The 26,889-nt window shown below is 40.2% G+C and overlaps 1 protein-coding gene across 3 annotated transcripts; it reads right to left on the bottom strand.

The window, feature by feature from the left end:
* Window positions 1-1,432: 1,432 nt before the first annotated feature.
* ZFP30 (ZFP30 zinc finger protein) lies at window positions 1,433-26,889 on the bottom strand. 3 transcript variants are annotated; one of them, XM_066242201.1, is made up of 5 exons: window positions 26,551-26,889; window positions 16,086-16,171; window positions 12,212-12,338; window positions 11,278-11,373; window positions 1,433-3,860 (listed from the first exon to the last, which is right to left on the bottom strand). In XM_066242201.1, exons 2-5 carry the CDS (start codon window positions 16,092-16,094, stop codon window positions 2,506-2,508), a joined length of 1,587 nt encoding a protein of 528 aa, XP_066098298.1. In that variant the 5' UTR covers window positions 16,095-16,171; window positions 26,551-26,889; the 3' UTR covers window positions 1,433-2,505. The 3 variants fall into 3 exon arrangements, with proteins under 3 accessions (XP_066098298.1, XP_066098297.1, XP_066098299.1); XM_066242200.1 differs by having other exon boundaries at window positions 26,503-26,889; XM_066242202.1 differs by lacking the exons at window positions 16,086-16,171; window positions 26,551-26,889 and having other exon boundaries at window positions 12,195-12,254.

Genomic DNA, 26,889 nt, shown 5'->3' on the forward strand with positions numbered 1-26,889 from the left:
CACTCTGTCCTGAGCTTGAATGTCTCTTCCCTAGCCCAGCTTTTTTCATATCCCCAGCCCTCGTTTTCTCTCAGTTCCAAGTGAAAGCAACCTTGCTCAGGTCAGTGAGGAAAGCAGAATACTCCATTCTCCGTCTTATTTCCTTCAGAGTGGATTATATATTCAGCCACCTTTTTGCCCAATCATACCTTTGATGTATATGTATTTCAGATGCTCCTGAGATTGTTTTTCTGTCTAGTTGTTGAATTTGTTGAAGTTTCAGACAGAGGTATCGGGAGCACTCCTCATGGCACCATTTCTCTGATTTCACTGGCAATGGTACATATTTTAAGTATAATTCCAGGGAAATAGGGAAGGTTTTATGACTATGTTGCCAGGTAACAAGAGGTCTTCAAAGTTATAAAGGACCTGGGTGTGGGAGAGCAACTATATGGCTCTGTCACGAAAATGCAGTCTGAGTAAACGTGAAACCAACTTTTATCCCTTTTGTGAAACAGCTGAGCTTCTAAGAATTTTAAAGTTATGTTTCCATAGCAACCTCATAGTGAACCCAAGACTCTGAGAAAACGACTCAGCTGTAAACACAGGCCACCTTTCATGTAGAAAGAAAACCCAAAAAATCCAACATAACCTCAAGGTATGCAAGAAGTATATAAACATGCTGCCTGGAAGCAGAAACACACTTAAATTGGATTCTGGCCCTGGCTGGTTGGCTCAGTGGTTGCACGTCAGCCTGATGTGCGGAAGTCCCAGGTTTGATTACCAGCTAGGGCACACAGGAGAAGCACCCATCTGCTTCTTCACCCCTCTCCCTCTCCTTTCTCCCTGTCTCTCTCTTCCCCTCCTGCAGCCAAGGCTTCACTGAAGCAAGGTTGGCTTGGGTGCTGAGGATGGCTCCATGGTCTCTGCCTCAGGTGCTAGAATGGCTCTAGTTGCAAGGGAGCAATGCCTCAGATAGGCAGAGCATCGCCCCCGATGGGTATGCCGGGTAGATCCTGGTCGGGCACATGCCTGTCTCTCTGCCTCCCTATTTCTCACTTCAGAACAATACAGGAAAAAAAATTGGATTCTCTATTATATAATGATACAGTCTACTGAATATCATTGCTTCCCAATCACAGCAGAGAAATGCTCTGAAAAATAAATGTATTACATTCAGTTTTAGAACTATGTCTTCAAAACCCCTTGTTGGTCCTAGCCAAGTGTTTCAGCTGTCCTAGTGTTCTGAGGTCGCGGGTTTAATCACTGATCAGGGCACATATGAGAATCAATCAATGAGTACACAACTAAATGGAACAATGAATTGATACTTCTCTTTTTCCCCCCCTCGCTCCCCTTTCATTCTCTCAAATCAATAAAAATATTAAAATAACCCCATGTGTATTTTACAGTTAATACCATTTTAATTTGAACTAGCCACACTGAAGTTTTTAATAGCTCAATTTTGAATGGTCACATATTGCTAGCAACTATTTTATTACATGATGCAGGTCTATTCCATTAATTTCCACATTTAGTGGTAACTGCTTTTACTCAATCTTTAAAATACATGAAGTATTATGGGACAGGCACTATAACAGATATAGCAATAGATTAACTGGATAAAATCTGGACCCTCATTCTTAATTTCCCAAATACATTATAGCATATTTAATATCCCACTGTGTAGAGCTTTGGCAACATCTACAAGTTTTGATGCATAATTATTAAAAAAAATGAAATCACACAAACTGATTATAACATTGCCAAAACCAAATATATAATAAACATGTACCAAAGACTCATTTTATCATTTTGACAAACTTGTTATCCATCTTCTTTTCCATGAGCATTTTAAAGAAAATTTCAGACATCATATCTTACCTGTAACAAAATTCAGACATCTTATCTTACCTGTAACAAAATTCAGACATTTTTACATAACCATAATGCTATTATCACTTAACAAAAACAATTTCTGAAGGTTACCTACATTTGATTCATAGTTCTTAGATATTTGAGAATCCTGCCTAGATCCATAATTTCATGTTGCAAAATTATTTACTAAACATTACCTTATCAACTTCTTATTCACATTCACTTCTGTTAGAAAATTTATTTCTAGAGTATTTCTAGAAATAAACTTCCTAAAGTTTAACATGATTTAGATGGTGATAAATGGCTTCTACATATTGATGAACATATTCTTCCTTTAAAATGAAAACCTCTTGGCCTGACCTGTGGTGGCACAGTGATAAAGCATCAACCTCGAATGCTGAGGTTGCCAGTTCACAACCCCAGGCTTGCCCAGTCAAGGCACAAATAAGAAGCCAACTGCTGTGAGTTGATGCTTCCCGTCTTCCCACCCCACACTGCCCCTCTTCTCTAAAACAAACAAACACATAAAACATGTTAAATTAGTTGTGAACATGAAGTTAAAGAGATCCCTACATTCAAAATGTTTCCTCTAGAATTCTATTTTCCAATGCTCCTTAACACAATTCACAATGGAAGGCTTTTTTATAATTATTTAGTTACATTATGAATTCGCTGATGGTAAGTAAGGTGTGAGTGTTGTCTAAATGCTTTCTTACATTCCTTACAATTGTATGGCTTCTCACCAGAATGAATTCTCTGATGTTGAATAAGTGATGAATGAAGTCTAAAGGCCTTTCCACATTCCTTACAGTCATATGGTTTCTCACCAGTATGAATACTCTGATGTTGGGTAAGTTGTGAAAGCAGTCTAAAAGTCTTCTCACATTCCTTACATTTATAAGGTTTCTCACCAAAATGAATACTCTGATGTTGAGTAAGTTGTGAGAACAATCTAAACGCCTTCCCACATTCCTTACAATCATAGGGTTTCTCTCCAATATGAATACCTTGATGTGAAATAAGTTCTGAGTAACGACGAAAGAACTTCTGACATTCCTTACATTCATAAGGTTTCTCACCAGTATGAATTCTCTGATGGAGAGTTAGATGATAGCCACGACTGAAGGTCTTCCCACAGTCCTTACAATCATAGGGTTTCTCTCCAGTATGAATTCTCTGATGGAGAGTAAGTTGTTGCCTCACTCTGAAGGCCTTCCCACAATCCTTACATTCATAAGGTTTTTCACCCATATGAAGCTTATGATGTATTCTAAGACCTGTACTACACAGAAAAGCCTGCCCACATTCCTTACATTCATAGCACTTCTCAGCAATATTAAGTCTTTGATGTCGAGTAAGGTGTGCATACTGTCTAAAGGTCTTCCCACATTCCTTACATTCATAGGGTTTCTCACCAGTGTGAATCCTTTCATGTAGATTAAGTTGTCCGCGCACTCTAAAGGACTTCCCACATTCCTTACATTCATACGGCTTCTCACCAATATGAATTCTCTGGTGTACTCGAAGATCTGCACTACATGTAAAGATCTTCCCACATTTTTTACATTCAAGGAGTTTGTCAGAAGTATGAATTCTCTGATGCCGACTAAGGTGGGCACACTGTCTAAAGGCTTTACCACATTCTTTACATTCATAGGGCTTCTCACCAGTATGAATTCTCTGATGGAAAGTAAGTTGTTGACGTACTCTAAAAGCCTTTCCACAATCCCCACATTCATATGGTTTCTCTCTATTATGAATTCTCTGATATAAAGTAAGAGATTTGAGTTTCTTGTAAGTGGGCCTTTTTTCAGAGGTGGTTTTCTTCACTTTACTGAAATATCCTTTTTGAGGACCATTCTGTCCTTCAAACATTTTATATTCCATTTTTTTTCTGAAAAAGGAGTCTTCCAGGCTACAATTTCTAATGTTTTTCACCATCTCCCACTGACATAAATTCATTTTGTAAACATCTCTTTGAGATAACTTTTTGGGTTTCAAATCTGAAAAAAAAAAAAAAAAAGAATGCACGTTATCTTATTCTAGAAACAGTAAACAAACAAGCAGATAAAAACTTTATAATAAAATAAAACCCAGTTGAAGTAAATGGGCTAGAAACTTTAAAATAACACTTGACAATTCCCTTTGCCCCCTAAGTCCTATGTCACAATCCTTCCATTTCCTAAAGCTTTTCACTGGCTATTAACATTCCCAGGAATGCTGACTTGGATTCTCTACATGGTTGGGTTCCTTTCATTCTTTAGCTATCATATTAAATCAGAAAAGTCATCCCTGATTACTTAATCCAATTTATATTCTTTCTTTTCTATTCCAGTAACTTGTTTCTTGCTTAACACCTTTTTCAATTTTGTTGTTACATATTCATCCATTTTCCTTTTATTCTCTCAATCTCTCAATCTCTCTCTCTCTCTCTCTCTCTCTCTTAACCATAAACCTCACCAAGGACAGAAATAATCTTTTAATTTTTGTTGAATAAAAAGCCTATGGTGGCACAGTGGATATAGTGTTGACCTGGAATGCTGAGGTCCCTTGTTTAAAACCCTGCGGTCTCCAGCTTGAGAGTAGGCTTGCCAGCTTGAGTGTGGGATCATCAACGTGATCCCAAGGTTGCTGGCCTGAGCCCTCCCCATCCCCCGGCCAAGGCACTTACGAGAAGCAATCAATGAACAGCTAAGGCGAAATAACTACCAGCTGACGCTTCTCATTCCCACCCCTGACTTTCCCCTTCTTGGATCTCTCTCTCTCTCAAATCAATTTTAAAAAATCCATAGCACATAGTAACTGTTTATTAAATTTGTATTATTAGGTAAAAGTTATTGTATATATTGCCTTGCTTTCAATCTTATACCTTAACTACACTGATTAAACATTATTTTTCATTAATTTCCAGAGATGAAAACAAAAGCTCATCTAAGCTATCTCAGTCAAATATGTAAATAGAAAATGATGATTTCTTTAAGTGTGATTATACTTCCAATTGCCTTTCTACTTTCACTTGCAGATATTTCCACTGCAGCTCAGTTTCTAATTTGCATAGTCATAAGTAAACTTACTGCTGCTTTCACAAACAAGAGGTCCTCCTTCATGTGAGTTTAAACTATGTACAACTATGTTACAATTTTTCTCAAAATTTCTGCAACAAGAGTTCAAAACTTTTCAAAGAGAAAATGGTAATTTTTAAAACTGAATAAAGCAACATTATTTTTAACTTGCCCAGACTGGAAAGAAGTGGTCAACAGAAGAATTGGTAAGTAAATTATGACATATTGATACCACACAATGTTCTCCAGCAATGCGAATGAATAATCTACAAGTGCACACAACAACATGAATCTCAAAAATAAAAGTGAGTAAACAAAGTCAGACATAAAAGAATATAGACAGCATGATTGCATTCTCATAAAACCCCAAAACAGTAAAACTACTATATGGAGTTGTTAAAAGTCAGGAAAATGGTTAACTTTGGTGGGAATAAATGCTTAGGATTCAGGAGGGAGCTTCTGATAAACTAGTAAAGTTCTATTTCTGAATCTGAATATAATTACATGAGTATAAACATTTTATGAAAATTTAGTGACCTGCAAGCTTATGATTTCTGTATTTTTATATGCATTTATATTTCAATAGTTTACTTTAAAAGGATATACTAAAAAGATATTAAAAAATAACAATGCTTTAAATCTTGTGCATGAAGGGCCTGGCCAGTTAGCTCAATTGGTTAGTGTTGTCCTGATACAGCAAGGTAGCGAGTTTGATCCCTGGTCAGGGAACATACAATAGTCAACCAATGAATGCATAAATAAGTGGAACAACAGATCAATTGTTTCTTTCTCTCTCTTTTTCTCTAAAATCAATTAAAAGTAAAATAAATAACTTAAAAAATAAATTGTATGAATGAAATGTGAGCGGACAGGTTAATAAATGACACAGAAAACACTGCTATGAAATCTGTGCATGTTTGCTTCCTTCCTCTGTCCCCCATCTCCTGTCTCTATCTCCCCAGCCAAACAAATAATATAAAACTAGGGCACTTTTGTCAACGTTTTTAGGAAAAAGTCAATTTAAGGCTTTAAGATAAATACAAATGATATATAAAATGATCAGCAATTAGGTAAATATTCATTACAGTAGTAAATAAGTAGGCCACTACAAAGGTATGAAAAATATTCTTAAAATAAAATAAGGTGGGGCCCTGGCTGGTTGGCTCAGTGGTAGAGCCTTGGCCTGGCGTGCAGGAGTCCCGGGTTTGATTCCCGGCCAGGGCACACAGGAGAAGCGCCCATCTGCTTCTCCACCCCTCCCCCTCTCCTTCCTCTCTGTCTCTCTCTTCTCCTCCTGCAGCCGAGGCTCCATTGGAGCAAAGTTGGCCCAGGCGCTGAGGATGGCTCTATGGCCTCTGCCTCAGGTGCTGGAGTGGCTCTAGTTGCAACAGAGAGACGCCCCAGATAGGCAGAGCATCGCCCCCAGTGGGCATGCCGGATGGATCCTGGTCGGGCACATGTGGGAGTCTGTCTGACTGCCTCCCCGTTTCCAACCTCAGAAAAATACAAAAAATAAATAAAAATAAAATAAGGTGGTAATTTCAAAGAATTTACTTGAATTAAAAAGCAGTAATCTAAAAGAAAAGTGTCAAAATCAAAATAAAAGGTTAAAATATCTTAAGAAAGTGTTCACAGCATACAAACCCATACAAAATGCCATATGAAACAGTAAACAGTATAAAAATGGAATAAAGTGAGCAATGTATAAAATATAAACAAACAGAATAAAGTGTTCACATTCACCCATAAAAAATAAAGTAAAACAAGTCATAAAACTTATATTCTGCAATATGACAGTTTTGATTAAAAACAAAACATTCCTAAGAGTGCAGATAGCGAACCTAAGATTCTCTTTTATGGCCTCCAACTTAAGTGACATGCCAGATCAAGACCTTGGCATCTTGACAATTCTCTTCCAGGAGACTACTCTATAGAATAAACTGTATAATTGTAATCTTAACAAAAAGTCAGCCATGTTTGTTCCCAAATTTGTTCATGCTAGTGTTTATCTGTGCAACCAAGTAAAAGAACCATTTTTCTATAAAAACTAAGTTGATTGTTTTGAAAGGCCTGGCTATAGATGAATATTACATTGTTATCAAAGTAGGCACAGCTGAGAAAATAGTAAAGAATAATGGGAAACAAAAACTCAAGGTTTGTTTAGTGAGACTGCTGCTGCACTAGTATCTTTAGGTTCATACTCGATTTTAAATAAATTGAAAGTGCAAATAGCCTATGCATTATTTGTGTGATGTAATCAAGAAAGGGTGGGCTAGGCCTATGGTGAAACAAAAGGCTGGCATCAAAAGATTAGACTATGGTAGAAAATGTTATTCTGATTTTTAATATATTATATATGTAAAATATTTAATCATTTAAAATTAATGAACCAAAGATTTCTACTAAATCAAGCTTGTGTGAAAGCAAAATATTAGCCTAGCTTAGATCAATATAAAGAATAAATGTTATTTCCATTTGCCAGGTATCAGCTTTAATTAAAAAGAAAATGATGCTGCCTGACCAGGCGGTGGCGCAGTGGATAGAGCGTCGGACTGGGATGCGGAAGTACCCAGGTTCGAGACTCCAAGGTCGCGCGCGGGCTCATCTGGCTTGAGCAAAGAGCTCGCCAGCTTGGACCCAAGGTCGCTGGCTCCAGCAAGGGGTTACTCGGTCTGCTGAAGGCCCACGGTCAAGGCACATGTGAGAAAGCAATCAATGAACAACTAAGAAGTCGCAACGCGCAACGAGAAACTGATGATTGATGCTTCTCATCTCTCTCTGTTCCTGTCTGTCTGTCCCTGTCTATCTCTGCCTCTGTAAAAAAAAAAAAAAAAAAGAAAATGATGCCAAAATAAAAAGCATTTGCAGAACAAAATAAACTAGTAACAAAATTAAAAGACAACCTCACTGTATGGGAGAACATATTCACTGATATATCTGCTAAGGGGTTAATAAACCAAAATTTATAAAGAGCTTAATAAAACTCAACACCAGGAAGACAATCCAATTAAAAAATGGGCAATGACCTGAATAGACACTTCTCCAAAGAGGACATACAAATGGCCAATAGGTGTATAACAAAATACTCAACATCACTAATTCTCAGAGAAATGCAAATGAAAACCAGAATGAGATGTCACCTCGCATCTGCCAGAATGGCTATCATCAACAAATCAACAACAAATGCTGGCGAGGATGTTGACAAAAGGGAACTCTTTAGCACTAATAGTAGGAATGCAGACTCCTGCAACCCTATGGAAAACAGTATGGAGTTTCCTCAAAAAAGTACAAATGGATATGCCTTTTTACCCAGTTATCCCATTTCTAAGACTATATCCTAAGAATGCCAAAAACACTAATTCAAAAGAAGACATGCACACCCATGTTCACTGCAGCATTATTTACAATAGCTAAGATCTGGAAACTGCCCAAGTGTCCATCACGGGATGAGTGGATATTTTACACTTACGGTACATTTCTGCAATGGAATACTGAGTGACCATAAAAGAAAAGGAAATCTTACCTTTTGTGACAGCATAAATGGACCTGGAGATTATTATGTTAAGTGAAATAAGCCAGGCAGAGAAAGACAAATACCATATGATCTTACTTACATATGAAATCTAATAAACACTATAAACTGAGGAACAAAATAGAAACAGAAGCAGAGTCACAGGGAACAGAAGGACAGCTGTCAGAGGAAAGGAAGAAAAGGGGACTGGATCAAAGAAGATGAAGGGATTAGCCAAAAAACATATACATAACATAGATACAACCAACAGGGTAGCAATAGCCAGAGGGAATGGGAGGGTGGAGGTAAGGGGAGGAGGGCAAAGGAGGGGAAATGAGAGTGGAAAGAAACTGCATGGGGCACAGGAGGGATGATGTCGTATGTAGATGGTGTTATACTGAGTGGGACACTTGAAACCATGTCAACACAATAAATTTAAAAATAAATTTAGGCCCTGGCTGGTTGGCTTAGTAATAGAGTGTCGGCCCAGCATGTGGAAGTTCCAGGTTCAATTCCTAGCCAGGGCACACAGGAGAAGCACCCATCTGCTTCTCCACCCCTCCCCCTCTCTTTTCTCTCTACCTCTCTCTTCCCCTCCCACAGCCAAGGCTCCACTGGGGCAAGGTTGGCCCAGGCACTGAGGATGGGTCCATGGACTCCACCTAGGTGCTAGAATGGCTCCAGCTGCAATGGAGCAATGCCCTAAATGGGCAGAGCATCGCCCCCTAGTGGGCTTGCTGGGTGGATCCCGGTCAGGCACATGCGGGAGTCTGTCTCTCTGCCTCCCTGCTTCTCACTTCAGAAAAAAAAATATATAATAATAATAAAATAAAAATAAATTTAAATGAATAGAAAATGAGAAGCAAATTACCTGGTCATAAAATTAATGTTTCTTGAGGTATAATGTCTTTGATCAAGTTGTTTTCTTGTTTGTTTGTTTTTACTGACAGATGATGATATGGGGTACAAAATATTTATGACAGAGGCGTTTTTAGTCACATTAACACATGTATCAAAAGATCTGTAAATGTTAAAACTCTGTAACCACAGAACTGTACTTCTGAGAATCAATACTGATCAAGTACTAAATTATCCATCCTAAATTCCAATAAAATACTAAATAATCCTCACATCTGCTGGTGATCTTGCTGCTTATTTCACTAAGGAATTAGAAGCAGTTGAAACATAAATAGAATTCTCCTCTTCACCACATTATCCAATCAACCCATGTTCGATATCATTACCATATGTATAATTTTCCCTCATTGGCTATTTTTTTCCATCTACTAAAGGTCATTGCTTACTCCAATTTTCCTCTCTTTGAAATCATTTCCTTTAGTCTGTAAATATGTTCTAATATTTCACATCTTAAAATACATTCTGTGTATCATATGTCTGCTTTTATAACAAAGTTCTCTGAGTTGTATATACTTATTATCGTTACTGCGACACCCCTCGTTTCCTTTCTATCTTCCAATAACTTTAGAACAAAACTTCATCATAATGGCATTACTAACATATGCAAAAGTAGACAAAACAGTATGATAAACATCCATGAATCTATGCCCAACCTCAACAGTCATCAACACAAGCCCAATCCTGGCCTATTCTGCTCATGTTAAAGCAAATTCCACATATTATACTATTTTTTTTGTACTTCTTTCAGAATTTATCTCTAAAAGTAACTCTTAAAAACATAATCATAATATTATCATATTATCCAAACCTAAAAAATGAACAATTCTTAATATCATCAAAAATCATACCTTTATCTCTAAAATCATAATTGATCCAAAGTCCATAGAGTATAACTGGTTAACGTCTTTCACATCCTTTTTAATATATAGGTTCTCCTGCTACCTTTTGATTTCTTTTGCAATTTTTTGTTGAAGAAACTGTTTTTGAACCTGTAGTTTTTCCCATATTCTGAATTTTTGCTGAATATATCACCAAGATGTAGTAGAACATTGTTTCTCTATTTTCTTCCCATTAATGAGTAATTGGCTTTAGAAGCTTGATCAGACATAAGGATCAATTTTGTTGGCAAAGTTATTTCCTACTTGATACTGTGTCCTTACATTAGAAGAAATATAATGTCTTATTGTTTCTACTTTTTGATGCTATCAGCCTAGATCCAATAGTTCATTATAGGTTCCAAAATAGAAATAGTCTATGATTCTTCATTTACTCACTGAACATTTTCATCAAGAAAAACTTTCCTTACTCATTATAGTAAGGAAGACAGGATAAATGCTTCTTTCCCTTTAAATTTATGTTTTCCAAATAAGTTAGTTCTCTCATAGTTCCTAGTGGTAAACAGTTTGTTGTTACTGTCATTAAGGATTTATAGAATTAAGCATATGTCTTGTAACACATTGCAGTTATGTGTATAAAGGCTCAAATGATTCCATCTTTGACAAGTTGGAGTCCTTCCAATTGATTCCTCCTCCCTAACCATCCTATCCAAAATTACCCCATTCCTCAACATAATTCTTTATATTCTTACTCTACTCATTTTTGTTCATACTACTTAATCACTTCAGGATATGTGGTAATCCATTTGTTTGTGTTTATTGACTAAAAATGAATTGGATTCAATGGTTTTAATGGTTGTCATTAAGGAGGAAAGTGTTCCCCCACTGAGATGAGAGGAAAATATGAGTGAAGAAATAGTGGCAAATGGAGGTATAGGTAAAACTTTTTTGGTGGCTCAGGCTGAGGTTTAAGTTTTCTTCCCAAGTTTCAGGTCTTCTCTTCATAATCAACATCTAAGGGGTGTTTCCTCCCCAACCAGCAGCACTGTGCCATGCCACAATGGCTTACTATGCTTGACTAGCACTTACTCACCTAGGCGCCATCGCTTTCTTTCATCCCTCACAACCATCCAAGGTTCTTTCCCTTGTTCTAGTAGGGTAATCACATCTGGCTTAGAAATGGAACATCCTACATTACAACAGGACAAAAAAAAGGAACATAATAAAGTACGTATTTACTTCATTAAGCTTCAGAACTAAGAATAATGGGATTAGAAACCATTCGTATCAGAGTTATTTAGCGATCACAAAAACTAACAAGAACAGAAAATTAGAAACATTATCTTATTTTAATTTAAATTCATACAGGCTTTTTCTTAAGAGGAAGTTAATGATTGAGAGCCATAGTTTCAAATCCTGCCTGTCACCCGAGTTTTTAGGGACTCAGTTTCTTAGTTGTTAAAAGGGAATAATAAAAACATCCACCCATAATATTCTTGTGAGGTTTGATTTAATAAACATTAAGCACTTGGATGAGTCCCTAGTACTTAGGGACTCTATATATTTATTAGGTACTATTTTTTAATATTTTGCTAAGAGGAAAATAATTAGTTTCTTACCAGGATATTCATTCAATGGTAAATGCAAAGTTCATGTATTTTAAACTATTAATCATTAATCAATTAAAAGATACATCCATTGTAGTAAGTTGAGAGTGTCCACTTGAATTTTATCAGTTGATTCAATCCACCATCACATATATTATTATATAAGCTTTTTCAGTTGGTATGAAGAGCCAGATACTGTTCTAGTCACGCTACAAGTTAGCGGATAATAGAATAGCTATAGCAGCAGTATGAAACCACATTTGACAGTGGTTTTGTGTCTAAGAATTTACAGATAGCTGTCATTAAAGAGAGAAAGGTGCCTATTCATAAACTATAAAGCAGACATTCAGCCAATTTTTAGAAAGACAGCCTTGAAATTCAGTCCTGTGAATTTCTAAATTACCTGACAGATAAGCTTACCCACTGACACCAAGTTGCTATAGTTCTCCAATATCACATCTCTATACAAATTCCTCTGATATGAGTTCAGGCATTCCCACTCTTCCTGAGAAAAGTCTACAGCCACATCCCTGAATATCACCAAATCCTGAAATGACAAACCCACGTATTATTTGTAAAATTGTTTCTACAGAGGGCCAATATTTTAGGCTTTGCATGCCACATGTGGTCTCTGTTCCATTTCCTTGCATTTTCCCATCTTTTTAAAAAAATTATTTCAAAATGTAATTAATTCAGGCTGAATACAGGCAATGGGATAATCTGGTTCACAAGCTATAATTTGCCCACCAGTGCAATAGACAAAACTGCCTCTGTCTTGTGGGATACCTAATTTTTATAGGTTCAGGTAATTACTAGAACTTCCCAATTAATTAAAATAGTGTTCATAAGAACACTGCTTACAATAGGCCTAAAGAATTCTCAATAAATGTGATTTACTTTAACTTCTTTTCCTTCAAGGATTGGGGGGGGAATGATGGAACTCTTTTCACCAAATGAACTATATAATCTTTATTTTTAAAAAGTAGAGTTTGCATAAAAGAATTTCTTCCAAACCTAATTTCATCATTATGTTCTATCATTAGCATTTTTCCTTATTATAACAAATCTTTTACTGAATATTTTTTATTTAATATACAATAGTCCATTTTATAGATACCTTAGACTTAATAATGATTATACTTTAAAATAAATTATGTTTAGAATTTAGATTACACAAAATCTCTAAAGCTGTAATACTCAATATGCTAGCTTAGACATGTGGTCATTGGTCACTTGAATTGTGGCTAGTCCAAATTTAGATGTGCTGTATGTATATAATACATACCACATACTGATGACTTTCGAAAGAAAATGTAAAACACCACAATGATTTTGATACTTATTACATTTTGAAATGATAATATTTTGGCTAGATTTGATTAAATAAAACATTACTGTAAGGTTTGGGTCTAGGGTGCTTTTAAGTTTAAGTCCTTTTAAAACTCAAATTCTGGGCCCTGGCCGGTTGGCTCAGTGGTAGAGCGTCGGCCTGGCGTGCAGAAGTCCCAGGTTCTGCCGGCCAGGGCACAGAGGAGAAGCGCCCATCTGCTTCTCCACCCCTCCCCCTCTCCTTCCTCTCTGTCTCTCTCTTCCCCTCTCGCAGCCGAGGCTCCATTGGAGCAAAGATGGCCTGGGCGCTGGGGATGGCTCCTTGGCCTCTGCCCCAGGCGCTAGAGTGGCTCTGGTCGCGACAGAGCGAGGCCCCGGAGGGGCAGAGCATCGCCCCCTGGTGGGCAGAGTGTCGCCCCCTGGTGGGCATGCCGGGTGGATCCCGGTCGGGTGCATGCAGGAGTCTGTCTGACTGTCTCTCCCCGTTTCCAGCTTCAGAAAAATGTAAATAAATAAATAAATAAATAAATAAATAAATAAAGCTCAAATTCTGTCGCCTGACCAGATGGTGGCGCAGAGGATAGAGCGTCGGACTGGGATGCCAAGGACCCAGGTTCAAGACCCTGAGGTCGCCAGCTTGAGCACGGGCTCATTTGGTTTGAGCAAAGCTCACCAGCTTAGACCCAAGGTCGCTGGCTTAAGCAAGGGGTCACCCGGTCTGCTGAAGGCCTGCAGTGAAGGCACATATGAGAAAGCAATCAATGAACAACTAAGGTGTCGCAATGTGCAACGAGAAACTAATGATTGATGCTTCTCATCTCTTCATTCCTGTCTGAGTGTCCCTGTCTGTCCCTCCCTCTCTCTGACTCTCTCTCTGTCTCTGTAAAAAATAAAATAAAATAAAACTCAAATTCTGTCAGTTGGCTTGCTATTCTCTTGCTTAATGGCTTCCTGGCCTTCACTTTGAATTGTAGCAATAAGTTTATCTTTGCAGAAATGTCAGGGAAAGCTTACATTGAAAAGAGATCTGACAATTAGGGGAGTTGAAATCACAATAGTTGTTTGTAAAAGCCTAGCTGCAGGCCCAGAAGCACTGTCTTCTGGTAGATTATCCCACCCCTGAGGGCAGAATTATCCCACATTCTGAGGGCAGTGCAAACCCATGGGAGGAGGGGTACTGGCTTGCTTGAAGCCTATAGGCCAGCCCAGCTGGCCTGGGACATTTTGAACCAACCCAGGCCTCCTTTAGACAGTTGAACTGGGAGATAAACAATTTGAAGAAACTGGCACCACTACAATCCACATACAAAAAAATATTACTTTGTACCTATAGAGGCAGTGACGTCAGCCACTTTATCCAAGACCCCTGACTAACTTACAAAAACGCTGCTCTGCTCTGGCCTGTTGGCTCAGTGGTAGAGCGTCGGCCTGGCGTGCAGGAGTCCCGGGTTTGATTCCCGGCCAGGGCACACAGGAGAAGCGCCCATCTGCTTCTCCACCCCTCCCCCTCTCCTTCCTCTCTGTCTCTCTCTTCCCCTCCCGCAGCCAAGGCTCCATTGGAGCAAAGTGGCCTCCGCCTCAGGCGCTAGAATGGCCCTGGTTGCAATAGAGCAACGCCCCAGATGGGCAGAGCATCGCCCCCTGGTGGGCATGCCGGGTGGATCCCGGTAGGGCGCATGCGGGAGTCTGTCTGACTGCCTTCGGGTTTCCAACTTCAGAAAAATACAATCCCCCACCAACCCCCCCCCCCAAAAAAAAAAACCCTTGCTCCAACTCTCAAGGCCGACCCAGCTTTTGGTCTGTCTCGGCATGCTTGCACCCAGCCATATTAAACAAATTTTCCTTTTGGAACACACCAGCCTTGTGTTTCTGGTTCGGCTTTTCCCAGTTCCCACCCATAGACCTGGGTAGGGGTTTAGCCTGTCAGCTCTCTCATACGGGATAAGGCAGTCCAGCTGGACTTGTCTGCAGGTCTGACCTAGTCGGGGGTTTATATTGACGTGCCAGTTGCCAAGGGAGCTGACAATAGGCTTTCCCCTTTGCCAGTGGACTGGCTGCCCCAACTTCAACCTTTCCATTACAATTAATTGCACATTTCTTTTTACTTTTTAAAATGCAACTACTAAAAAGTTTGATTATGTAAGTGCCTTATATATTACTCTATACTCTTTATGAGACTGAAATGCTGCCCACTGCATGAAGAAGATTCTAATTCTGTAGAACATCTAATGTGTGACTACTAGAAAAACTTGAATCACATATTGTTACATAGACAGTCGGGGAGCACTAGGGAGTCTCCCCCATTGACCAAGATGGTGCAAGGGGGGAGGTTCTTACACCCAGGGCACCAAAAGCTAAAAACATGAATGGATTGGGTCTGAGCACGCTGAAAGCTAGCAAGATAATTGGATAGAAAAAAAAGCCCTGCCTTCCCTATTCCTATAAGAACTGCAGACTGGAGTAGGAAGGAGTGATGGTCTTTGAGACAGGTCCACCATTCTCCCAGGTCATGGCAGCTGAATAAACCTTTCCTTTTGCACCAGCACCTGACTCACAATTTTGAAATCTGTTTGCAGCAGGTAGTGGGACCTGCATTTGCATTTTTTTTGGTTAGAGTATGTGGCCCACATTGTAATTCTTTAGGACAGTGCTACTCTAGTCCTAAGACTGTCAGATCAAATATGTCCCTCTGGGGACCTCATTTCTGGTTTATCTCTGCTTTACACAAAGACTACACACAGGAGATGCTGAATAATTTGGTCACTTCACACATGAACACTGATGAAGAAGAGAGGGCCACATAGGAGGGGTCTGGGCTGCTGGGCTCCATCCCTCACTAGAATGGGAGAGACCAGGAAGAAGCTGTTGGATAGGACTCTTTAGGAAGCTTCAGAATAACTTATGAAATGTTTACATAACTTGAAAATAACTACAATACTTCAGAGAGAGAGAAAAATCAACTTACATGAGCCATGATTTCAGAGTTGCAAGAACTGGTCAGTTTGCCTCATGGGACTTTCACTGGAGAAGCAGAGTCCACAGACGCCAGAGCTGGGGAAAGAATGGAAGCCTTAACAGAATTGTCTCAGAACTCAAAAATTTTAAACCCCACACTACTACTCCATTCTTACATGCTAAACTTTCACCCCCCAAAACACAGAGAAGTTATGAAAGGCAAGAGGTAGGTTAGGCAAATATTTATGTATGTTCTCCCCAAAACCACAGGAGAGAGAATCTCCTGCATGGATGGACACGTTCACTTTAGCAGGAGGGCTTCCAGTTAGTCCTCCAAAACAGGGAGGCTGGTGTGAACCTAAGATGGGCTGTCTATATCTATGCTGAGCAAATCCATCTCTCTCTATTCCATGTCCCCAGCTGAGAAGAGGCTATACCCTCTAAACCAAAACTTCCTTTTAAAATTCAGGAATCTGGTTGGTGTCCCTAAACCAGAAGAGAAAATAGTACAGACAAGAATTTTCCAAACTTGACTGCATATTGGACTCATCAGATCCTTAAAATATAGTGATACCTGGCTCCCATTCTCCAAACATTCTGATTTAATTATTACAGAGTGTAACTTAGGAATCAACATTTTTAAAACCTCCTATGATTTTATAAAACCTCTCTCAGGTGATCATAAATAGCAAAAGAGTTTGGTAAAACTTTGTATACATCAAAATCACCTGGAGGGCTTATTAAAGGGTACAAGGCCCCACTCCTAGAGTTTGGAATTCGGTAGGTTTTATTAAAGTGTGCAGGGCCCCACTCCTAGAGCTTGGAATTCAGTAGGTTTAGGGTTGAGCTGAAGAATTTGCACTCCTAAAAAGTTCCCAAATGATACTGATGCTTTTAGTCCAGATGACACGATTGGAGATCCACCTGCATAAGCCATGCCTAGCAGTCTTTATCATGGCGAATCTATACTTGCATACTGGAATCCCCCCCCCCCCCCGCCCCAGGCTGAACTACCATTCCCACAATCCTCAGAGCTCACTGTTGTTCACCATTTTCCTGTTCAATGTTGCCTGCAGGATTTGATGTACCAACTCATCTCTCTTTGTCCCCAGGCTGAGGAAAGGTAACTTTGTTAAACCTGAGCATGGCTAATTCTCTAGAAAGCAGATGTAACTTATTGGTTAAAACTCACTAGTAATTAAGGAGATGTATATTAAAGAATTGGATTAGCAAATTTGAAAAAGTGATACCTCATATTCCTAAGGTTGTAGGAAAAGGATACTTATGGCATAATATGGCAAGAATAAAATGATGTGTAGAAGTGTTTATAATGTGACCAAAAGAGATAAAAAGAGTCTAAATATCAACAAGGTTAAAGAAATTATTGTGCATTCACACAACAGAAAACTAAGTATCCATAAAATGAAGGTAAAATTATTTTCTGATGTGACAGAAAAATGGCCACTACATATTATTGGATGAAGAAAATAGGTTAAAAAATAGTACTGTAGCGGCAGAAAAACCACACACTTCTGCATACATGTGTATACATATGCATAAAAGAGTCTGTAGATAGGCTGGGAATAAAACTTTATTGGGTTACTTCTACTTGATGGTACCCCAGGGGATCTTTGTTTTGTTCTTTGGAGTCTCTTAATTTTTGAATCAAAATTATAAATTTCTATTACTTTATACCTGGATATAAATTAAAAATAGCTCTGCAAGAAATATTAAAGTAAGCCCCAACAGTTCCATCCCTGCTAACCTTTCCTCCTCTTCCAAATCTGGAGGCAACAATTTTCATCTTGTTTAGCTATTCCTTTTAGCATTTAAAACTCCATTCATTTAAATAACATGCCAATATTGTTACTTCTTAATCTTCAGCTTTAACCCTTTTAGTTTGAACGTTCCTGTATGTCCTCGTGCCTCCTGACTGTCCAGAGTACGTTCGTACAAAAATCTTTATTTTAAAAATGTGTAAGGCAACATTAAAAAAGGTAAATGTATGCTCTTGTTTCCATAAATTGGTTATCAAACAAACATGATTTTATGTTAATAAAACTGTAACTGGAACTAATTTCATTTTTTTTTTTTTGTATTTTTCTAAAGTTGGAAACAGGGAGGCAGTCAGACAGACTCCCACATGCACCCGACAGGGATCCACCCAGCATGCCCACCAGGGGGCGATGCTCTGCCCATCTGGGGCATCGCTCTGTTGCAACCAGAGTCATTCTAGCGCCTGAGGCAGAGGCCACAGAGCCACCCCCAGCACCGGGGCCAACTTTGCTCCAATGGAGCCTTGGCTGCGGGAGGGGAAGAGAGAGATAGAGGAAGGAGAGGGGGAGGGGTGGAGAAGCAGATGGGTGTTTCTCCTGTGTGCCCTGGCCGGGAATCAAACCTGGGACTCCTGCACGCCAGGCTGATGCTCTACCACTAAGCCAACCGGCCAGGGCCATAATTTCATTTTTTGAAAAAAACAACTCACTCCTGGGGGTCAGTGAGCATGAATAGAACTACTCAAAGGGTTAAACATTATCTACTGACTTTCTACTATGGGAGGCATAGTTTTAGTCACCTTTTACCCAACTCATATATGCATGTTTGCATTATCCCTTACCCTTCAAATATGGTGTTGTTCTATTTCAGGATAAATGAATATTCAGTTTCTATTTTTTCCAGTTTCTATTATCTCTAGGTAAATACCACTACTAACTGAGCTATGTAGTACACTCAGATTATTTTACTTTCCTTGCACAAAGCATCTTTTCTGACCTTAAAATAACTGTTGTTTTTTTTTATTTGTAAGCTTAGTTTTCTAGGAAATTATCATTAATTCATTTCTCAAACTCTCAATTGAAAGATCAGGAGGATGAAGCTCAAAAACTGATTTATAAAATAATTCATAAAACATCCATAAATCGAGGTAATAAGGTAATTAATAAATGCTACGTTTTAGAAAAGTTAAGGAATGAAAAATATTCAAGTGATACTCAAAGGAAAAAAAATCAGTTTATAAAACTATATATCATAATATTAATCATCATTGAAGTAAAAACAGACACCAATAGATAAAAAAACTTAGTATTTCAATTCTGACATTTTAAAATAAATTTTAAATTATAATTAAGTCTCTCAATTTGCCACCTCTGTCTTAAGAATTACATGTACTTGGAAGATTTCTCAAACCAGAGGGGACTGCTAGGATTTCATGTTTCTCCCCACATCCATGAAGGTATTGTAAAATCCATGAGAACTTTAACTCCCTCCTTAAAAATAAGAACTGAAGGACTTGATTTCTTTTAAATTTTCAATTAGTGTTATCCTATTAGTAAAACCATCCACAAAAACAGTTATGTTCATAAAAATTATTTGGGAAAATATACTCTAAATATTTATAGTGACTATTTCTGGATTTTTGGACCACAGATAATTTTTTATAGGTTATTTAATAAATATTTCACAAGACTGCATTAACTCTATCATCAGAAATATTTTTTAAAAAAGCTATTCCCATTAAAAAGAATTTTTTAATGAGTTGGGAGAATGAAACGTAGAGTCATTAAGAAAATTGTGTTAAAGAGGCCTGCATAAGTGGTAACAAGGCATCAGAAATTGAAAAAAATTCCTACCAATTCTCTAATATTGTATTTTATTAATACCTTCAGTTCCTTAAAGGACAGTGATTCATGGCATTTCCAAAGTGATTAAGATATGATATCCACAGCAGACAGAAAAAAAATGCTTATTCACAGTGACTGCTCAATAATTTAAGCTTATCCCTCCTGGATTCCAATAAATAACCAATTATTAAATCCTTACAAAGGTATAATATAAATTTTTATCTTAGTGTTCAAGATATATATATATGTTACTTCTCAGTTTCTTAAAGGTCTTTATTCACAATAAATATTTCTCAACAACACACTATAAACATTTTTCTTATGAATATTTATAACCATAATTTTTTTATCATGTAACATTTCATCACATACACGGAGGGTGATTTACTTAACCATTTCCATATTGCTGATACTAATTTTGTAAGATTGTCCCAAAAGTCATTCTCAGTCCAAACTTTGATTCTAGATCAGTATGAAGCAATCTTGTTGGGTCTTATACAATTTTTACAATATCATAAAATAATAGACTTCTCCCATGTCAAATTACTCACTGAAAAATACATACAACAATTCTGTGTATAATCTTTAGAGATTTTTTTTTTTTGTATTTTTTCTGGAGCTGGAAACGGGAAGAGACAGTCAGACTCCCGCATGTGCCCGACCGGGATCCACCCGGCATGCCCACCAGGGGGCAATGCTCTGCCCACCAGGGGGCGATGCTCTGCCCCTCCGGGGGGTCGCTCTGCCGCAACCAGAGCCACTCTAGCGCCTGGGGCAGAGGCCAAGAAGCCATCCCCAGCGCCCGGGCCATCCTTGCTCCAATGGAGCCTCGCTGTGGGAGGGGAAGAGAGAGACAGAGAGGAAGGAGAGGGGGAGAGGTGGAGAAGCAGATGGGCGCTTCTCCTATGTGCCCTGGCCAGGAATCGAACCCGGGACTCCTGCACGCCAGGCCGACACTCTACCACTGAGCCAACCGGCCAGGGCCAATCTTTAGAGATTTGTGTTGCTCTGGAAACCCATGAACAGAGTCCAAAGACTTCATGTTAAAGGCTCCTATTCAGGCCCTAGCCACTTGTCTCAGTGGTAGAGCATTGGCCCAGTGTGTGGATGTCACAGGTTCGATTTCCGGTCAAGGCACACAACAGAAGCGACCACCTGCTTCTCCCCACCCTCCACTCTCCCTATCTCGCTTCCCTTCCCAGGGCTACTGCTCAGATTGGTGTGAGTGCATTGGCCCAGAACAGGGCACTGAGGATGGCTCAGTGGAGCCTCTTCCTCAGGTGCTAAAAATAGCTCAGTTGTATCCCCCCAGATGGGCAGCACATTGGCCCCAGAAGGGGGCTGCTGGGTGGATCCCAGTTGGGGCTCATGCAGGAGTCTATTTCCCTCTTCTCACTTGGAAAAGAAGAAGAAAAAAAACTCCTATTCTAGTATACTTGAGTAACTGATTACAATTCTTCCTGCTTACAATCATCCATAATAATTCACATTTTCATTACTGTTCAGACTACAGAAAGCTGATTGGGAATGGCTAAGAAACATCATTTAATAGTAATAGGTATATTAACTAAGCACTTTTCTAATATGCCAGGTACTCTTGTAAGAGCATTATAGATATATTATTTCAGGTAATCTTCAAAATAACCCTGTAAGGTGTATATACTACAGTATGTATAACAATATTTTAGTCAACAAAGGACTGCATATACAATGGTGTTCCTATAGATTATAATGGACCCAAAAAATTCCTATGACTTAGTGACACCATAGGCACCATAATGTCATAGTACAACACATTACAAAATACTTCTGTATTACAATTGCCTATAGTATTCAGTACAGTAACATTCTGTGCAGGTTTGTAGCATAGGAGTTGTTATAGAACTGAATTTGTTACCCCAAAATATATATATATATATATATATATATATATATATATGTATCAGACATAAGAATTATTTTAGGCTGATTAATTTTAAGACAACAGACATGGGAAGAGCTCTGAAAACCAAGTAGAAGTTACCCTTTGTAAAATGGTATTTACATTTGTAAGGAAAATCTCTATTTGTAAGGGTGTCTACTACACTGTACCAGTAAGTGGAGGATGACCTTAGTTCTAGAAACTTATCAAAGCAGAAGACAAAAACTTAAATCTGCATACAACTGTACCCTTGTTCACTATACTTTTCCTGGTACCCTCCCATAACTGATTCCCCCAACATCTTCTGTCTTCTGCTAAAGATGGTATTTAAGATTATGGCTTCACCCATTTTGGCAAGTTACTCAGTTTTCTGGGGTCTATCCTATGTATACAGAATGTAGACACGTTGTTAAACTTTTGTTTGTTTGTTTGTTTTTTGTATTTTTCTGAAGCTGGAAACGGGGAGAGACAGTCAGACAGACTCCCACATACGCCCGACCAGGATCCACCTGGCACACCCACCAGGGGCGACGCTCTGCCCACCAGGGGGCGATGCTCTGCCCCTACCAGAGCCACTCTAGCACCTGGGGCAGAGGCCAAGGAGCCATCCCCAGCGCCCGGGCCATCTTTGTTCCAGTGGAGCCTCGCTGCGGGAGGGGAAGAGAGAGACAGAGAGGAAGGGGGGGGGTGGAGAATCAAATGGGCGCTTCTCCTGTGTGCCCTGGCCGGGAATGGAACCCGGGTCCCCCACACTCCAGGCCGATGCTCTACCGCTGAGCCAACTGGCCAGGGCCCGTTGTTAAACTTTTGTTTTCCTCCTGTTAATCTGTCTTTTATTACAGAGACATCTCAGCCAAGATCCCAAAAGAATAGGTGGAAAATTATTTTTCCTACCCCATAGAACAACAGGTTATATCATACAGCCGAGGTGTGTAGTATGCTACACCATATAGTTTTGTGTAAGTACACCTTGTGACATTCACACAATGATGAAATCACCTAACAGCTCATAACTGTATTACAATTCTGATTTTACAGATGAAGAAACTGTTGAGACAGGTCAGTAAGCCAGGATAAGTGAAATAGGAAAGCCAAGCAGTTTACAGCCATCTAGTAAACCCCCAAATCCTATCTCCCCTAACCAAGGACAAGTGCATGGTATACAGAGGTCCCTCGTCTATAGTGGGGGTTAGGTTCCGGAACCCCATCACCACCACCATGCGATAGGAGAAAATCTGCTGAGTAGCGACCTTATATTTATTTTACTATTTATATATATTTTAAGGCTTTATAAACCCTCCCTACACTCTTATAAACCTTTCCTACACTGTTATTAACCTTTCCCACACGAATTTTGCTTATTTTACCACAAAAATAATTAAAATAATAAATATATAAAAATACCTATATGCAGCAAAATCCTGAGATATAGCAAAAAAATCTGTGATATTAAATTAGATATATACAATTTAAAAATCCGCAATACAGTGAGACCGCAAAAAGTGAACTGTGCTATGGCGAGGGATGACCCTATACTTTTCCTCCCCAAGCAGAGGGTAAATAGCTTAAATTACTGGTAGATAGATAGGAGAAATCCAATTCATGTTAATCACACCCAAGAAGGGAAACTGATGGAACAAGTCTCATTTTGGTATCAGCATAAAGCTGATGAGTGTTCTATTGAGATCCTTCCCTAAAACCCCAGCCTTTAAAACAGACTTGCAAGCAGGGGGGCAACGGGCACCAGCAGCTCATCCGGGGCTCATCCCCTGGACCAATCTCCATGGCCCCCTTTTCTCTGACTTTCCAGTGCAGGCTCATTTCTTTCCAGTAAGGTTTCTAGAGAGCCAAAGCAACCCCACCTAGTCTCTCTCCTGCTGCTTCTTCTATTCTAGGCCCTTCCTTAGCTTTAATATATGTACTCTTAAAATTATGGGGACTCATGGTATAAAACCTGTCCTACATGAAGTCAAGGAACCACACACTACTGGCTGGATCTAGACTAGAAGGGCCAGGTCCCCTTTCAGATAACATTGACACAAAAAACTTGCCCAAACTCACTCAGATTTAAGTGGAAGTCAGGATTCAAACCCTCTTAATCTAGGTTCGAAATTCTTAACTACTACATACACCTCTTTCAGTCTACCCAAAGACACATCCGAAACAAACTCATACTACAAAGTTTTAGTTATATAGATGAATTCTGGAGACCTAACGTACAGCATGCTTACTACTGATAATAAATATGACTGACTGGTAGTGGCACAGTGGATAGAGCATTGACTTGGGACACTGAGGTCCCAGGTTTAAAACCCTTAGGTCACCAGCTTGAGCACAGGTTCGCCAGTTTGCGCATAGGACTAGTGAAATGACACTATGGTCACTGGCTTGAGCAAGGGTCACTGCTTTGGCTTGCCTCTCCCCGCCACAGTCAAGGCACGCATGAGCAGCAATCAATAAACTAAAGTGCCACAACTACAAGGTGATTGATGCTTCTCATCTCTTTCTGTCTCTCTAAAAGTAAATAAATATTATATACTTGAAATTTGCTGAGAGTAGATCTTAAGTATTCTGATCACACCAAAATAAAAAGAAAATGGTAACAATGGAGAGGATGAAAATATTAGGCCGATTGTGCTAATCATTCCATTTCACAATGTATACATACATCAAAACATGTTTTACACCCTAAATACATACAGTTTTTAAGAAGGGGTTCTATGGAAAGTAAACTCACAGGCTATTAACTGAGCAGTTCAAGGCCCAGGCCTATAAATTCTTTGGTAAATGGTTTATCTTTGCCTAAAGCAAGCCCAGTACATTGTTTCTGTGGCTTCTAGATTAACACAGCTTCGAAATAATTGTAACCATCTTCAAGAGAATACATAATCTTGCTAAATATCCAATCTCCCCTAGCTTTCTCTCTCCTCTATTGTATTCCCTCTTAAATCTCCTCCTTAATTTCTAGTACTGTACATAAAAGAAGCTACAAAACAGTTACTCTCTGGAGCATTTCAGGCCTTGCTACCCAGCACTTGTCACCAGTTAGGGCTCAATTAAACTTGCACTGAATTCTCTACAGGCCTGGATATTTTCTACATAAATAAAACAAACTTGGCCCTGACTGATGGTTCACTGGATAAAGTGTGGGCCAGGTGTATAAGCCTCCCAATGCCATTCCCGGTCAGGGCATACAGGAAAAGTGACCATCTGCTTCTCTCTCCCCTTCTCCTGCTTCACCTATGGCAGCCAGTAGCTCCATTGGTTTGGGCGTGCCCCTCTCCCAGTGCTGAGGATAGCTGTGTTGGAGCACCTCAGCCACAAGTATTAAAAATAGCTCCTTACTGGCCCTGGCCAGTTGGCTCAGTGGTAGAGCGTCAGCCTGGTGTACAGGAGTCCCGGGTTCGATTCCCGGCCAGGGCACACAGGAGAAGCGCCCATCTGCTTTTCCACCCCTCCTCCTCTCCTTCCTCTCTGTCTCTCTTTTCCCCTCCCGCAGCCAAGGCTCCACTGGAGCAGAGTTGGCCCTGACGCTGAGGATGGCTCCATGGCCTCTGCCTCAGGCACTAGAATGGCTCTGGCTGCAACAGAGCAACGCCCCAGATGGGCAGAGCATCGCCCCCTGGTGGGCATGCCGGGTTGATCCAGGTCGGGCACACACAGGAATCTGACTGTCTCCCCGTTTCCAACTTCAGAATAAAAAAAAAAAAAAAAAAAATAGCTCCTTACTGGAGCATCAGACCCTGATGGGGTTGCCCAGTGGATCCCCCTGAGGCACATGTAGTCTCACTATTTCCCCTTCTATAACCTAAAAAAAAAACCAAAAAAACAAAACAAACAAAAACCTCACATTATCAAATCTCTAACCATATCCAGCTGGTATCAGTAATTTCCCCTTAATGAGTTCCCTTGGAAAATAAAAATGCCCACTCCTACTCTAGATGATTAAAGATATCCAAACCCCAAACTACTTCTCAACAATTTACAGTTGAAAACAAAGAATAAGCATTAACTCCCAGAAGGGGTATTCACATCATCAGAATCCTTACATAAAAGTTCTCAAAGCAACTGAATATACAGCACATGGTGAACTATAGAAAAGCAGTAAGTAGACACTAGGAAAAGGAATCTATTAACCAGGTCCCTGCCATTGACTAGGAAAGGAAATTCTAGGACCCAAATCAAAGAAAATATTCTTAAGCAGGACATTTCAAGGGATGAAGTAAAGACCTGAGTCCAGAAAATCACATGCAATTCACGGAAACAAGCAGCACATAAGCACTTAGAACCTGGCATTTAGAGGTGCAGCAGCGATTGTTTCACCTCAAAAGGCCTTCCCTGGAGACGGGCAGGACTGAGGAAGCAAACAAGGTTCATTACACCCTAGGATTTTCTCGACTCGGTTAAAATCCACTTTCCCTCGACCCTCGCTACCTGCACGCACAAATGTAAACGAAAGGGAGACGGGAGAAGGTCCGCGGTCACCCGTGTTCAAGTTTGCAGCTCGGAGGGACGCCGCGGTTCTGACACCACCACTGTCCTCCTCTCACCCGCACCCGCCCCACCAGGGGTGGCCCACCGGGTCTTTTGTCCCGCGGATCCTCCAGACCCTAGAGGCCCACCCCGAACCTAGTTCCAGAGTTTTGCTTTATTATAGGGTTCCACTCTCCCTCTCGGCTTTTTCTTACAGCCGGGCCTAGGTAGCCGAGGCGTTTATGGAGGTGGCAGGGCCTCAGGGTCTCGCTCTGCAGAACAGGCCGGCCCACAACCCGGCCCAGCGCCCAGTTACTGACGCCCGAGCTCTACCCGCGCCCTCCGGATCTCCGGACTGCAGCGGATCCTCGATCTGGAGGAAACGCATAGTGACCTGAGGCTCCAGGACCCACCCCAAGTCCTGCCGCCGAGACTTGCCAGCCCCTCGCTGGTTTTCTTACAAAAGCGGCGACCACAACCGAGCCTGGCTTCCCCTACTTAGGCCACGACTGCCTCCAAGGGGCGCACTTGCCCGCAAGCCCGCAAGCCCGCAAGCCCGCAAGCCCGCAAGCCCGCGTCGCGGGATTCCGGAGACTGCCTGTGTCGGTCCGAGTGCGCAGGTGCGCGGGGGTCAGGGGCGAGTAGCCGACTCCTCTGGGATTGCTCCAAGGAACGAGGGTGGCCGATCCAGGCGAGGCAGGCACAGAGAGAAGCAGGATGCCAAAAGGGCAGGATGTCCTGCTCCTTTGATACCGGCCTGTATAAGTGACCCCGTGAGTGACCGGTGCTATCCTATGAGT

Source organism: Saccopteryx bilineata, chromosome 9 (assembly GCF_036850765.1).
Source record: "Saccopteryx bilineata isolate mSacBil1 chromosome 9, mSacBil1_pri_phased_curated, whole genome shotgun sequence".
Lineage (NCBI taxonomy): Eukaryota > Metazoa > Chordata > Mammalia > Chiroptera > Emballonuridae > Saccopteryx > Saccopteryx bilineata.

What these genes read in the sequence shown, in the direction of transcription:
- ZFP30 (XM_066242201.1), bottom strand. An exon ending in TAGCAACTTGGTGTCAGTGG is followed by an intron (nt 11,374 to 12,211) that starts GTAAGCTTATCT and finishes GTTGTAATGTAG; the next exon opens with GATGTTCCATTTCTAAGCCA. An exon ending in AAGAAAGCGATGGCGCCTAG is followed by an intron (nt 3,861 to 11,277) that starts GTGAGTAAGTGC and finishes TTTTTTTTTCAG; the next exon opens with ATTTGAAACCCAAAAAGTTA.